The sequence below is a fragment of the Tamandua tetradactyla genome, chromosome 22 (genome assembly GCF_023851605.1).
Source record: "Tamandua tetradactyla isolate mTamTet1 chromosome 22, mTamTet1.pri, whole genome shotgun sequence".
Lineage (NCBI taxonomy): Eukaryota > Metazoa > Chordata > Mammalia > Pilosa > Myrmecophagidae > Tamandua > Tamandua tetradactyla.
Genome location: NC_135348.1, coordinates 21026296 through 21040387, shown reverse-complemented (window position 1 = coordinate 21040387; position 14092 = coordinate 21026296). Strand labels below are relative to the sequence as shown.

Below are 14092 nucleotides of genomic sequence, written 5' to 3'. Positions count from 1 at the left end.
ATTATTTTCTCCTACTGTCTGCCTTTTTGCCAATTTAGTACCTGTCTGCATCTCCACCACAAAGTTGGTTTAGGAGAAAATTTGATACACAAATTGAAGATTCAACCAGCAACTTTGGTAAGAGTATTGTTAACAGACATGATTGCAATTAAACAGTCAAGATCTTTTTTTTTAATTATGGAACAAAAGTGCTTGGCTTTCCTATCACAGTCAGCAATATAAAACTGCTCATACTTTGCTGTTTTCTCAGAACTTTATTACTCACAAACACAGACTTTGCCTAGAAACAATAGCTTCTAAGAACAATTTTCAATAAGGTGCCAGCTGTCCTGAGAGAGCACCCAGCCACAGCAGTGCAACAAGTCCCTTCAAAATATAGTGGGTTAAAAACAATTGCTTAATACAGTCATTTTATTCTCTCTCGTGTTTAATGCAGGTCAGGAATTAGGAGTGAGCACAACCGAGAAGGCTTTTCTCTGATCCACAACGTCTGCGGCTTCTGCTGGGAAGAGTCAGAGGTGGGGGATAACTCAGTGGTGGGGGTGTGTCCTGGTGGGTAGTAATGACTCTTGCCCGGGACCTCAGCCAGGCTGTCGGTCAGAGCACACATATGTGGTCTCTTCAGGTTTCCCCCCAGCATGACAGCCCAAGGCTCCTTCTGCTGCAAGAGGACTCCAAAGGCAGCTATCCCAAAGAAAAGCCAGATGGAAGCTTTATTCTGTTTTAGGACTGGCCTTGGTGGCTTACTTGCATCACTTCTGATGTGATAAAAGACCTGCGGACACTTAAGGTGAATGAGCCCGGACCCAACCTACTGATGAGCAGAGTGTCAAAGTCACATTATAAGCCTGGATACATCCTAAGCAGATAATCAAAAAGTATTGGCAAAGTCCCTTGAAGGATGAGAGAAAAAATATGGAACTATTAAACTTTATGAACAGGGAAACCACTGATACTGTATCAAAACATGAAGGACACCCAAATCAACAGGCCAAACACTTGATCTTGAAGCTTGCTGTTATGAAGTTTCTGTATGTGGCAGAGAAGCTTAGTTTACCTATAAGCATGCCTAAGAGTCATCTCCAGAGGACCTCTTTCGTTGCTCAGATGTGGCCTTACTCTCTCTAAGCCCAACTATGCAAGTGAAATCATTGTCCTCCCCACTACATGGGACATGACACCCAGGGGCAAAAGTCTCCCTGGCAGCACGGGTGATGACTCCGAGGGATGAGTCTGGCCCCGGCACCATGGGATCAACAAGCCATCCTGACCATAACAGGGGAAAGAAGTACAACAAATAAGGTATCAGTTGTTGAGAGAGTTCAAATAGAATTGAGAGGCTACTTTGGAGGTCACTCTTATGCAAGCTTCAGTTAGATGTTGCTACCTATCATAACTTGCCAAACCCCAACCAAGACCATTCCAGCCAATCCTAAACAATACTTAGGGCAATATATAAGATTCTACAAAGGTTCCATGCACTAGGGTAACCTCCAGATGGGTCCTTGGACAAAATAAGCCTCGAAACCTAGAGGGGTCAGCCTTTCCAGAACAGCAGCTAATTCCATCTCCCTACCCCATATTATTGACAGACTCTTCCAACATGAAAAAGTCAGAATAGGCATAGCCCAAATACCCATAAAGAGTGGGAGAAAGATCAAAGGTGATGGTGGAGTTATACAGAAAAGGCAGGGTTTAACAAAGGAGTATGATAGCTGAATCATTATATTGATATTTCTTCTAGTCTCCAGTCTTAGAGCAGCTAGGAGTAAAAACCTAAAATTGTGGAACTGTAACCCATACCAAACTCTAAAATCTGTTCTACAACTAATTGTTGCACTATGCTTTGAGATGTTTTACTTTTTTGTATATATGTTACTTTTCACAAAAAAAGAAAAAAAGGTCAATCGTGATGATAAAAAAAAAGATATTTATTTCTTCTAGCCTCCAATATTCTGGAGTAGCTAGAAGGAAAAATCTGAGATGATGGTATGGTAGCCCATGAAAAACTCTGGGATCTGTCCTGAAACTACGTGTTGAATAGTGTTTTGAAGACTATTGCTTTTATCTTTCTTTGCTTTGTATATATTATACAATAAAAAAAGTTATAAAAAGAAAAGAAACATTATAAGAAGAGAATGGGGGATAGGATATTTTGTAGTGGCCACCTTTGTCAAATACAACCTGCCACAGTGGAAGAAACTAACAGTGCAGTTATAAAGATGGGTCTGTAAAACCAAGCTATGTATGCCCTACTGCAAAGAGAAAGAAGTCAATGGACTTAGAAGTATTTTCACATATTGCTAGGACTCTCAGATGCAAAAGAACCTACATTTCTGTAGGTAAATAGAGAGGCATCAAAACTGGTAGGACTGCCTGGCCCCACCACCACTACTCCACCCTCTTTGACCTTTATCTTTAGGCCCACCAAACAACTAGAAAACTTGTTTCAAGTTTTCAATCCCCTCCCTCCAGCATTTAGCACTCGTCGTAGACCAGAAAATCATCAATCTTGGCCTGAAATGTATTCAACAGGCTACATTTAAGGCTACTACTACTAGGCTACTACTAGGTGGCAGGGACTATTCTAGGTGCTGGAGATTCCGCAGTGAACAAAGAGCCAAAAATCTCTGACCTAATGAGATTTACAGTCTAGTGCTAGATGCAGAGAAAATCAGAAAACACATAAAATAATTACAACCATGTACTTTCAGATGATAAGCTCTATGGTGAAAAATAAAGTAGGGAACTGGAAACTATCCCCATACTCACCAGTAGCAAAAAGAGAAGTACAAGCAAAAGGATATGAGGTCAGAGAGGTGAAGGGAAATTCTGTGGTGCCCTATGTACCCGTGTGTGGTACTGTAAAAACTTCTTATTCTGATTGAGGTAAGAATCAAAAGGATGATTTTGAGCATAGGAGTGACAAGATTTAATTTCTACCCTAAAAGGATCTACTCAGACTTCTCATGAGAAATAAGAATGTAGGGGGAAGAAGGAGTACAGCAGAGAGGTCAGCTCGTTGGCAACTCTGAAATCTGAATTAGGGGGTAGTGCTTTAGGCAGACAGATGTGTTCAGACTCAAGGTAGAGGCACCTGTAGAGTGTTGAGACATGTTTCCCTGGAGCTGCAGAGCTGAGTGAGGGAGAGAGAGAGAGAGCGAGAGAGAGAGAGAGAGAATAGACAAGGATTTGAGAAAAATCGTTTGAAATTCTGGGTAGAAAAAGGCAGTCTTGTGCTTCTGAAAAAGATTCTTATTCTGACCTAAAGTTAAGTTTTCACATTATCAAAAAAAATTCTAATGCAGATCAGCTTTTGTTTTAGGTAAAATAGAATCCTGATATTACCCAGATTATTAAGACATGGTATGATCAGTTAAACATAATATCCACTTACTTTATGTAATAATAGCTTAAAAGTAGATAGCCTAAACATCAAGTATTAGTCCTCTCCTCCAGAGCAAACATCAGGGTATTATTGCATTATACTTTATAACTTCATAACATAAATGACTTAACTCTTCAATTTTTAAAATAGAGATTTTTTTGCCTAGATGTTATATCACCTAGTTAGCTGGATAACCAGAGCTTCCTAATGGGCATAAAAATAATGCCAAACATGTGATAAGAAGTTACAACCAATGTGCGGTAGATCCTATGTGTAGGTTTTGAAGAGTCACTCAAAACTTACCCAACCCAACTCCTATGAACTGATACAAGAGAATGAACGTTCCAGAGTCTTACAATGGCAAATATATGCTGTCTCAGTCCTAAACGCTGCTCCCTCTACTTCTAGTGAATTTCTAAAGGAAGAAGGGAACACTGAGTGTGCTTGCTTCTGCTGGCACATTCCATCCTCCTAATTAATACTCCATTCTGAGAGCACCACAATGCCAAGCGAGGCCACATGCAATGATCATTGGGCCTGGTGATATCTGCAAAACTGTAGGGGCCTTTGAAGAGTTCACCAAGAAGCTTTAAAATAAGGAAAGAGTACTTGCAATTTCTCCAAATACTAAGAAGTCCCAGGTTCTTAGACAGAACAAAGGGGCCAGGCCCAAGAAGATTTGATTCAGCCTACATATCTCATCAAGGTGCATATGAGCTCCCTAAAAGCTGGCCTATCAGTAAACTATATGAAATTTATCCTTTTTGATGTTTACTTGGAGCAATTTTTGCTAGAAAATATAAGAATCTAATGTAATCAGATACAAATGCCATACATGGAGAGGAACATGTCTTCTTTGTCACACAGATCCACTGAGTTTTTTTTTTTCTTTTCAAATTCTCAGTCAATGTTTCCTACCATTAAAGTTTCAGCTGCCAGTTCCTTCATTTTGCTCTCCTCTGATCTGAGAACATTAGCAGCAGGAGCTACCTTTACTCTTAAATTTAGTTTAATGTAAGCATTGCAAGCCCTGCTGGCAAGCCTCAAGGCACAAACTCTGAGGGGTGAGGAGGGTAAAGGTGGTCAGAGCTGAATAATAAAATGGGAAAAAAGTTATTAACTGAATGTTGGGGAAAAATATCCCTCAACGAATCTGTGTTGGAAAGTTTAAGTTCACAGTTAGGGTGGAAATTGAGCGGGTTTTCTGCTGGCTCTAAACCCTATATGTTCCCTTTCCTGTGTCTAAAGGGAAGGGGTATTTTGTTTTGCACAATCAATACATGATCACATGAGAGTATTTTGCTTTAGCCAATAATGTGTGACCTGAATTTTATGACACAAATAACATTAGAAATGCTTCAAAGACTTAAAGTGATCATGCAACAAATTATTTTCTTATCTAAGCAACCCTCTATTTTATGTTTTAAATTTCACTCTTAGGGGGTACTTTCTTAAAGTAGCCATATGCTAGCATGCAGAGGCAGCCAAGGGGAAAATAAGTAGGAGGGTAAATGTAAGCATATTTAGAATCTTGTCATTTCAGGCTTAAAATTACACCTGTTCAGTGAAGAAAGCCTTTTGTTCTTTGTTAATATGAGCTTTATTATTATTCCTGGTATTGGCCAGACAGTGTTCCCAGCCCCTAGGTGAGTTTCAACCTAGACTTGACCATGAGCTATGGGAATAGTGCTTTAGGGTGACTGGCATGTGCCTGTAGCAGAAGTGGTACACATCACCCTTTACAGTTGCACTTCCTCAGGGTTCTTCTAGCTCAACTCCACAGTGGATGCACAAGAAGGGGTGACTGCAAGAAGGGGAATGGTTCAGGCTCAGGCTAGGGTGAGTAAAGGAGAAGGAGAATGAGCGGGATCTCTCTGGCTGGTACCAAAACAAGTTTTGCCCCAGGAGCTCAGGCTGAATCAGTCTGTCTGGAGGTTCCTGTGCCAGCAAGTAGGTGTTGCTACATGTGGCACCACGGGCGCTGAGAAAAAGATCAAAAGGCTGCCCGCAGCCATTGCACTGTTGGTAGTCAGAAGAGATTTGGTGGATTCTTTGATCTGCTGGTTGGCCTCTTGTATCACCGTTACAGTCTCTAAGTTTGGCCCCCACATGCAAAGACAAATGCGAATGTAGAAACACAGGATGAAAGGTAAGAGTACTGGGTCAGGCTGAATGCATCCCACAGTGTGAGTTTAAATATCTGGCCCCCAGGTAAAATTCTTCAAAGAGGACCCCTCCTGTCCACTATTCCCCAGAGGTCCACTCATCAGGAAACACAAAGGAAAGGGAGACCCAGCATTGTGAAGACAGGGGCTACTTGCATAGTAACTATGTCTGAAGCTGACCACTGTCTCTAGTGCTCAAGTCCTTTGGGGTAACTACCACTGATTTTTAAAGCTCAGATGTGAGAAAGCCAGCCAATAAATTACAGCAAACAAATTCATTATGTGTTATCAAGATAATAAATATGATTTTACCATCACCAGCACAAAATTATTTATATGAATTAGAACTTTTCATACTATCACCACATTATTTTACTACGAAAAATTAAAGAGATCTAAAGAATAAAATATCGAGCCGCCCGCCCTCCTCCTCCCCTCTCTTTCTCTGCCGGCCCGCCGCGCGGCGCCCACGCCCCGCAGCAGCCGAGCCGCCCGCCCTCCTTCTCCCCTCTCCTCCCCCTCCTGCTCCGGCTGCTCTCCAACCACCACGGTGCCCTCTTCCCCCGCCTTCACCGTGCTCCTCCGCCACCAGCCTCGACAGCTTTGCTGCCCTCACCTTTCCTCCTCCAGAACAGCTACTGGGGGAGTGGAGATAATACAGAGCAGCTCCTGGAACCACGAGGGAGATCAAAGGGACAGCGTACCCCATCCTGGAACGGCTGACTATCTGGGAGAACCAGCTCCGGTGAGATCACCAAGGGGCACGGGCTTTCCTGGGTGGGACGGCAAGCGACCGGAGTCCCTCCCTTCCACCTTCCTGGGCCAGCTGGTAGAATTGGACAGGCAGTCCCCTTAGGCCACGGCGGCTGGTGCCCCCACCACACGAGGCCCCCCGGAACAACTGAGATAGTTGGGTCGGAAATCCCCAGACTGCGGAGAACAGTGACCGGGGGATCCCTTCCAAACACGTGACTCCCCCGTGGGCTGGGAACAGTGTACTCTCCCGGGCTGCGACAGCTGGCGCCCTCCCGCCACGCTTGGTGCCCCGGGCCGACTGGCTAATTTGGCCGGACGCTCTCCTGTGCTGCGACAGCCGGCGACCCTCCCCGCATTTGGAACCCCGGGCCGGCTGGCATTCTTCCAAGACGCTTCGGTTGCCGAACCTCCCCTACGGCGAGAGTTTTCCAGAGTTGAGGGACCCACAGCAACTTTCGCTGGTGGAACCCACAGACAGGCGTGTGCCACGAGTGCCACCTACTGGGCAGGATAGGAAGAACAGAACCCAGAGATTGCGCAGAAAAATCTTTCAACCTGTGGGGTCGAACACCCGGGGAAATCTGACTAAATGCCCAGACGCCAGCAGAAGATAACAGATCACGCTCAGAAAATTGAACATATGGCCCAGTCAAACGAAGAAACCAATAGTTCAAATGAGATACAGGAGCTGAAACAACTAATGCTGAATATACGAACAGAAATGGAAAACCTCTTCAAAAATGAAATCGATAAATTGAGGGAGGACATGAAGAAGACATTGGCTGAACATAAAGAAGAAATAGAAAAACTGAAAAAACAAATCGCAGAACTTATGGAAGTGAAGGATAAAGTAGCAAACATAGAAAAAATAATGGATAGCTACAATGATAGATTTAAAGAGACAGAAGATAGAATTAGTGATTTGGAGGATGAAACATCTGAATTCCAAAAAGAAACAGAAACTATCCGGAAAAGAATGGAAAAATTTGAACAAGGTATCAGGGAACTCAAGGACAATGTGAACCGTACAAATATACGTGTAGTGGGTATCCCAGAAGGAGAAGAAAAGGGAAAAGGAGGAGAAAAACTAATGGAATAAATTATCACTGAAAATTTCCCAACTCTTATGAAAGACCTAAAATTACAGATCCAAGAAGTGCAGCGCACCCCAAAGAGATTAGACACAAATAGGCGTTCCCCAAGACACTTACTAGTTAGAATGTCAGAGGTCAAAGAGAAAGAGAGGATCTTGAAGGCAGCGAGAGAAAAACAATCCGTCACATACAAGGGCAACCCAATAAGACTATGTGTAGATTTCTCAGCAGAAACCATGGAAGCTAGAAGACAGTGGGATGATATATTTAAGTTACTAAAAGAGAAAAACTGCCAGCCAAGACTCCTATATCCAGCAAAATTGTCCTTCAAAAATGAGGGAGAAATTAAAACATTCTCAGACAAAAAGTCACTAAGAGAATTTGTGACCAAGCGACCAGCTCTGCAAGAAATACTAAAGGAAGCACTAGAGTAAGATACAAAAAGACAGAAGAGAGAGACATGGAGAAAAGTGTAGAAAGAAGGAAAGTCAGATATGATATATATAATACAAAAGGCAAAATGGTAGAGGAAAATATTATCCAAACAGTAATAACTCTAAATGTCAATGGACTGAACTCCCCAATTAAAAGACATAGACTGGCAGAATGGATTAAAAAACAGGATCCTTCTATATGCTGTCTACAGGAAACACATCTTAGACCCAAAGATAAATATAGGTTGAAAGTGAAAGGTTGGGAAAAGATATTTCATGCAAACAACAACCAGAAAAGAGCAGGAGTGGCTATACTAATATCCAACAAATTAGACTTCAAATGTAAAACAGTTAAAAGAGACAAAGAAGGACACTATATACTATTAAAAGGAACAATTAAGCAAGAAGACATAACAATCATAAATATTTACGCACCGAACCAGAATGCCCCAAAATACGTGAGGAATACACTGCAAACACTGAAGAGGGAAATAGACACATATACCATAATAGTTGGAGACTTCAATTCACCACTCTCATCAATGGACAGAACATCTACACAGAGGATCAATAAAGAAATAGAGAACCTGAATATTACTATAAATGAACTTGACTTAACAGACATTTATAGGACATTACATCCCACAACAGCAGGATACACCTTTTTTTCAAGTGCTCATGGATCATTCTCAAAGATAGACCATATGCTGGGTCACAAAGCAAGTCTTAACAAATTTAAAAATATTGAAATCATACACAACACTTTCTCGGATCATAAAGGAATGAAGTTGGAAATCAATAATAGGCAGAGGGCCAGAAAATTCATAAATACATGGAGGCTCAACAACACACTCTTAAACAACAAGTGGGTCAAAGAAGAAATTGCAAGAGAAATTAGTAAATACCTAGAGGCAAATGAAAATGAAGACACAACATATCAAAACTTATGGGACGCAGCAAAGGCAGTGCTAAGAGGGAAATTTATTGCCCTAAATGCCTTTATCAGAAAAGAAGAAAAGGCAAAAATGCAGGAATTAACTGTCCACTTGGAAGAACTGGAGAAAGAACAGCAAACTAATCCCAAAGCAAGCAAAAGGAAAGAAATAACAAAAATTAGAGCAGAAATAAATGAAATTGAAAACATGAAAACAATAGAGAAAATCAATAAGACCAGAAGTTGGTTCTATGAGAAAATCAACAAGATTGATGGGCCCTTAGCAAGATTGACAAAAAGAAGGAGAGAGAGGATGCAAATAAATAAGATTAGAAATGAAAGAGGAGACATAACTACTGACCTCACAGAAATAAAGGAGGTAATAACAGGATACTATGAACAACTTTACGCTAATAAATACAACAATTTAGAAGAAATGGACAGGTTCCTGGAAAGACATGAACAACCAACTTTGACTCAAGAAGAAATAGACGACCTCAACAAACCAATCACAAGTAAAGAGATTGAATTAGTTATTCAAACGCTCCCTAAAAAGAAAAGTCCAGGACCAGACGGCTTCACATGTGAATTCTATCAAACATTCCAGAAAGAATTAGTACCTACTCTCCTCAAACTCTTCAACATAATCGAAGTGGAGGGAAAACTACCTAATTCATTCTATGAAGCCAACATCACCCTCATACCAAAACCAGGCAAAGATATTACAAAAAAAGAAAACTAAAGACCAATCTCTCTAATGAATACAGATGCAAAAATCCTCAATAAAATTATAGCAAATCGTATCCAACAACACATTAAAAGAATTATACATCATGACCAAGTAGGATTCATCCCAGGTATGCAAGGATGGTTCAACATAAGAAAATCAATTAATGTAATACACCATATCAACAAATCAAAGCAGAAAAATCACATGATCATCTCAATTGATGCAGAGAAGGCATTTGACAAGATTCAACATCCTTTCCTGTTGAAAACACTTCAAAAGATAGGAATACAAGGGAACTTCCTTAAAATGATAGAGGGAATATATGAAAAACCCACAGCTAATATCATCCTCAATGGGGAAAAATTGAAAACTTTCCCCCTAAGATCAGGAACAAGACAAGGATGTCCACTATCACCACTATTATTCAACATTGTCTTGGAAGTTCTAGCCAGAGCAATTAGGCAAGAAAAAGAAATACAAGGCATCAAAATTGGAAAGGAAGAAGTAAAACTATCACTGTTTGCAGACGATATGATACTATATGTAGAAAACCCAGAAAAATCCACATCAAAATTACTAGAGCTAATAAATGAGTACAGCAAAGTAGCAGGTTACAAGATCAACATTCAAAAATCTGTAGCTTTTCTATACACTAGTAATGAACAAGCTGAGGCAGAAATCAAGAAACGAATCCCATTTACAATCGCAACTAAAAGAATAAAATACCTAGGAATAAATTTAACCAAAGAGACAAAAAACCTATATAAAGAAAACTACAAAAAACTGTTAAAAGAAATCACAGAAGACCTAAATAGATGGAAGGGCATACCGTGTTCATGGATTGGAAGACTAAATATAGTTAAGATGTCAATCCTACCTAAATTGATTTACAGATTCAATGCAATACCAATCAAAATCCCAACAACTTATTTTTCAGAAATAGAAAAACCAATAAGCAAATTTATCTGGAAGGGCAGGGTGCCCCGAATTGCTAAAAACATCTTGAGGAAAAAAAACGAAGCTGGAGGTCTCGCGCTGCCTGACTTTAAGGCATATTATGAAGCCACAGTGGTCAAAACAGCATGGTATTGGCATAAAGATAGATATATCGACCAATGGAATCGAATAGAGTGCTCAGATATAGACCCTCTCATCTATGGACATTTGATCTTTGATAAGGCAGTCAAGCCAACTCACCTGGGACAGAGCAGTCTCTTCAATAAATGGTGCCTAGAGAACTGGATATCCATATGCAAAAGAATGAAAGAAGAACCATCTCTCACACCCTATACAAAAGTTAACTCAAAATGGATCAAAGATCTAAACATTAGGTCTAAGACCATGAAACAGATAGAGGAAAATGTTGGGAGATATCTTATGGATCTTACAACTGGAGGTGGTTTTATGGACCTTAAACCTAAAGCAAGAACACTGAAGAAGGAAATAAATAAATGGGAGCTCCTCAAAATTAAACACTTTTGTGCATCAGAGAACTTCATCAAGAAAGTAGAAAGACAGCCTACACAATGGGAGACAATATTTGGAAACGACATATCAGATAAAGGTCTAGTATCCAGAATTTATAATGAGATTATTCAACTCAACAACAAAAAGACAGCCAACCCAATTACAAAATGGGAAAAAGACTTAAACAGACACCTATCAGAAGAAGAAATACGGATGGCCAAGAGGCACATGAAGAGATGCTCAATGTCCCTGGCCATTAGAGAAATGCAAATCAAAACCACAATGAGATATCATCTCACACCCACCAGAATGGCCATTATCAACAAAACAGAAAATGACAAGTGCTGGAGAGGATGCGGAGAAAGAGGCACACTTATCCACTGTTGGTGGGAATGTCAAAGGGTGCAACCACTGTGGAAGGCAGTTTGGCGGTTCCTCAAAAAGCTGAATATAGAATTGCCATACGACCCAGCAATACCATTGCTAGGTATCTACTCAAAGGACTTAAGGGCAAAGACACAAACGGACATTTGCACACCAATGTTTATAGCAGCGTTATTTACAATTGCAAAGAGATGGAAACAGCCAAAATCTCCATCAACAGAAGAGTGGCTAAACAAACTGTGGTATATACATACGATGGAATATTATGCAGCTTTAAGACAAGATAAACTTATGAACCATGTAATAACATGGATGGACCTAGAGAATATTATGCTGAGTGAATCCAGCCAAAAACTAAAGGACAAATACTGTATGGTCCCACTGATGTGAACGGACATTCGAGAATAAACTTGAAATATGTCATTGGTAACAGAGTTCAGCAGGAGTTAGAAACAGGGTAAGACAATGGGTAATTGAAGCTGAAGGGATACAGACTGTGCAACAGGACTAGATACAAAAACTCAAAAATGGACAGCACAATAATACCTAATTGTAAAGTAATCATGTTAAAATACTGAATGAAGCTCATCTGAGCTATAGGGTTTTTTTGTTTTTGTTTGCTTGTTGGTTTGTTTGTTGTTGTTGTTTTTTACTATTACTACTACTTTTATTTCTTTTCTTTATATTAACATTTTATATCTTTTTCTGTTGTGTTGCTAGTTCCTCTAAACCGATGCAAATGTACTAAGAAACAATGATCATGCATCTATGTGATGATGTTAAGAATTACTGAGTGCATATGTAGAATGGTATGATTTCTAAATGTTGTGTTAATTTCTTTTTTTTTTTCTTTCCGTTAATAAAAAAAAAAAATTGTTTAGTAACTTGAAACTTTATTTCAAAATTAAATATTTATTTCTCTAGTCAGAATGCCTGCATTTTAGCTTGACTAATAAGTATTTTGAAAGATGTATTCAAACTTTGGTTATGTGTGTCACCTTGCAAATATTTAGAATAAACTTGTAATTTGAAAAAAAAAAAAAAAAAAGAATAAAATATCTTTAATTATGCTCCTGGATAGAGAAAAAGAAATTACATAAGGAAGTTTAAAGAGATGCAAAGAATCTTTATCCTTTCTATCATTATAATTTTGGGTTCTTCTAGTAGTCTGCAGTGGAATGTTACATAGGTTATCAAATAAAATAAATAGAAATCACACACATCCTACCAAATGGCATTTATCTATGGTTAAAAAAAAAAACAGGAAAAAGGTTTGAAGACAGGCCGCATTTCCCTTGACTAATATTTGGAGATTACCACCGAGAGACTCTCCAGGCTTACAGACCTGGAAATGAGGAAAGCAAGGATTAACACCAGAAGAGAGAAGAAAACATTTAAAAAGTAGTCAATAAAATAACTCCACCACCTTGCCCCCCACACATAGAATAAGTTTCATTCATACAACAAATACTAAGTACCTACTATGCGTTTAGTGAAGAAAAAAAATCCTAAAGTGTAGAGTCTATGAGAATAACTAATCATTAATTCAATGAAATGCCAATGCACCTGAAACATGTATATATATATATATATATATTACAATGCAAATATATTTAAGTACAACTATTTATTTGACCTCGCAGACTTAAGAGATCCAGTCAGCTGTCTTTATTTTTACCCAAAGACCACTCAGCTCCATTTCTGCTCCTACCTAGTTCTAAAAGGGAAGAAATGTATTTATTGCTATGCCTGTTTATTTTTCTCCTGCCGCGGGAGGGTCAAGAGAATCTGGGGAGCGAGAAGGGCACTTTTCCCTACTCCTATTAGTTTCTTGGGATACATGATGAGGGGCTCGGCTCACCAAGCCTAAGAACAGAGGTCTGTGGCTGATGGAGAAAGGACAGTCCAAGGCCAGGGAAGGGTCAGTACCTGGCAGAACATCCCGCCCCTCTTAGGAGATATGAAAATACTGCCCCAGAAGGGCTCCCGCCATCACGAACCTCGATGGACTGGTTCTGCAGAACTCTGGTTTTCTGTTTGGCCGAGGCGTACCCCAATGGTGGCAGGTGGCGGGCGCCGAGCTGTCCCCTCCGCCCGCCGTGGTTACAGACCCGGCCTGCGGGCGCTGAAAGAAGGGACGCCAGCCGCGTCTCCAGGGAAACACAGGGGCGAGGCGGGGCTGGGCGGGGGCGGGGTTAGGTTAAACGCAGACTCTTCCGCCGTGGGGCGGGGCATGGCTTGGGGGCGTGGCCTACTGGGGAGGGGTGGGGCCTCCAGACGCGGAGGGCTTTTCAAGCTTAGCTGCTTTGAAGACAGACCGCTTTCAGAAAAGTTCACTGCACCGAAGGACCTCTACTTTGTCGCCCCGAATCAGCTCCTTCATGGCCCTGCTTACTCGATATTTTGCAACACTTCTCTGGTGTCTACAAGGAGTGATGGAAAATCGTTTAGCTTGTCATTCATGACCCCCATGACCTGCTGCAATTTTATCCAGCCACATAAGTGAGTCACTTCTCTTCCGCAGATTCTATTACAGTCAGAACTGTCTTTCCTCTGACTCACTCCAATAACTTTCCCAATCTTGTTTCCAGAAAGATAAGTTCGAATTGTGCTCAACTAAAAACTCAAGCGCTCTTTCAAAGAATATCTCCCTGCATCCTGTACTCATTTGTTGGGATTTTTACCTAAAACCCAAGATTTTGTGTTTATACTACTTACTGTCATCCTGTTCATCTCAGCC

At 40.5% G+C, this 14092-nt stretch overlaps 1 protein-coding gene across 3 annotated transcripts in view; it reads right to left on the bottom strand.

Moving 5' to 3' along the window:
* TTC29 (tetratricopeptide repeat domain 29) overlaps positions 1-13535 on the bottom strand; it is a 266829-nt gene extending 253294 nt beyond the window's left edge. For 2 of the 3 annotated variants that reach the window (XM_077139875.1, XM_077139876.1), the window contains exon 1: positions 13282-13388. In XM_077139875.1, coding sequence (XP_076995990.1) covers positions 13282-13293 — 12 coding nt within the window. In that variant the 5' untranslated portion in view covers positions 13294-13388. Of the gene's footprint in view, positions 1-13281 lie in introns of all 3 variants that reach the window. The other variant, XM_077139877.1, reaches the window with a different exon arrangement.
* Positions 13536-14092: the final 557 nt, after the last annotated feature.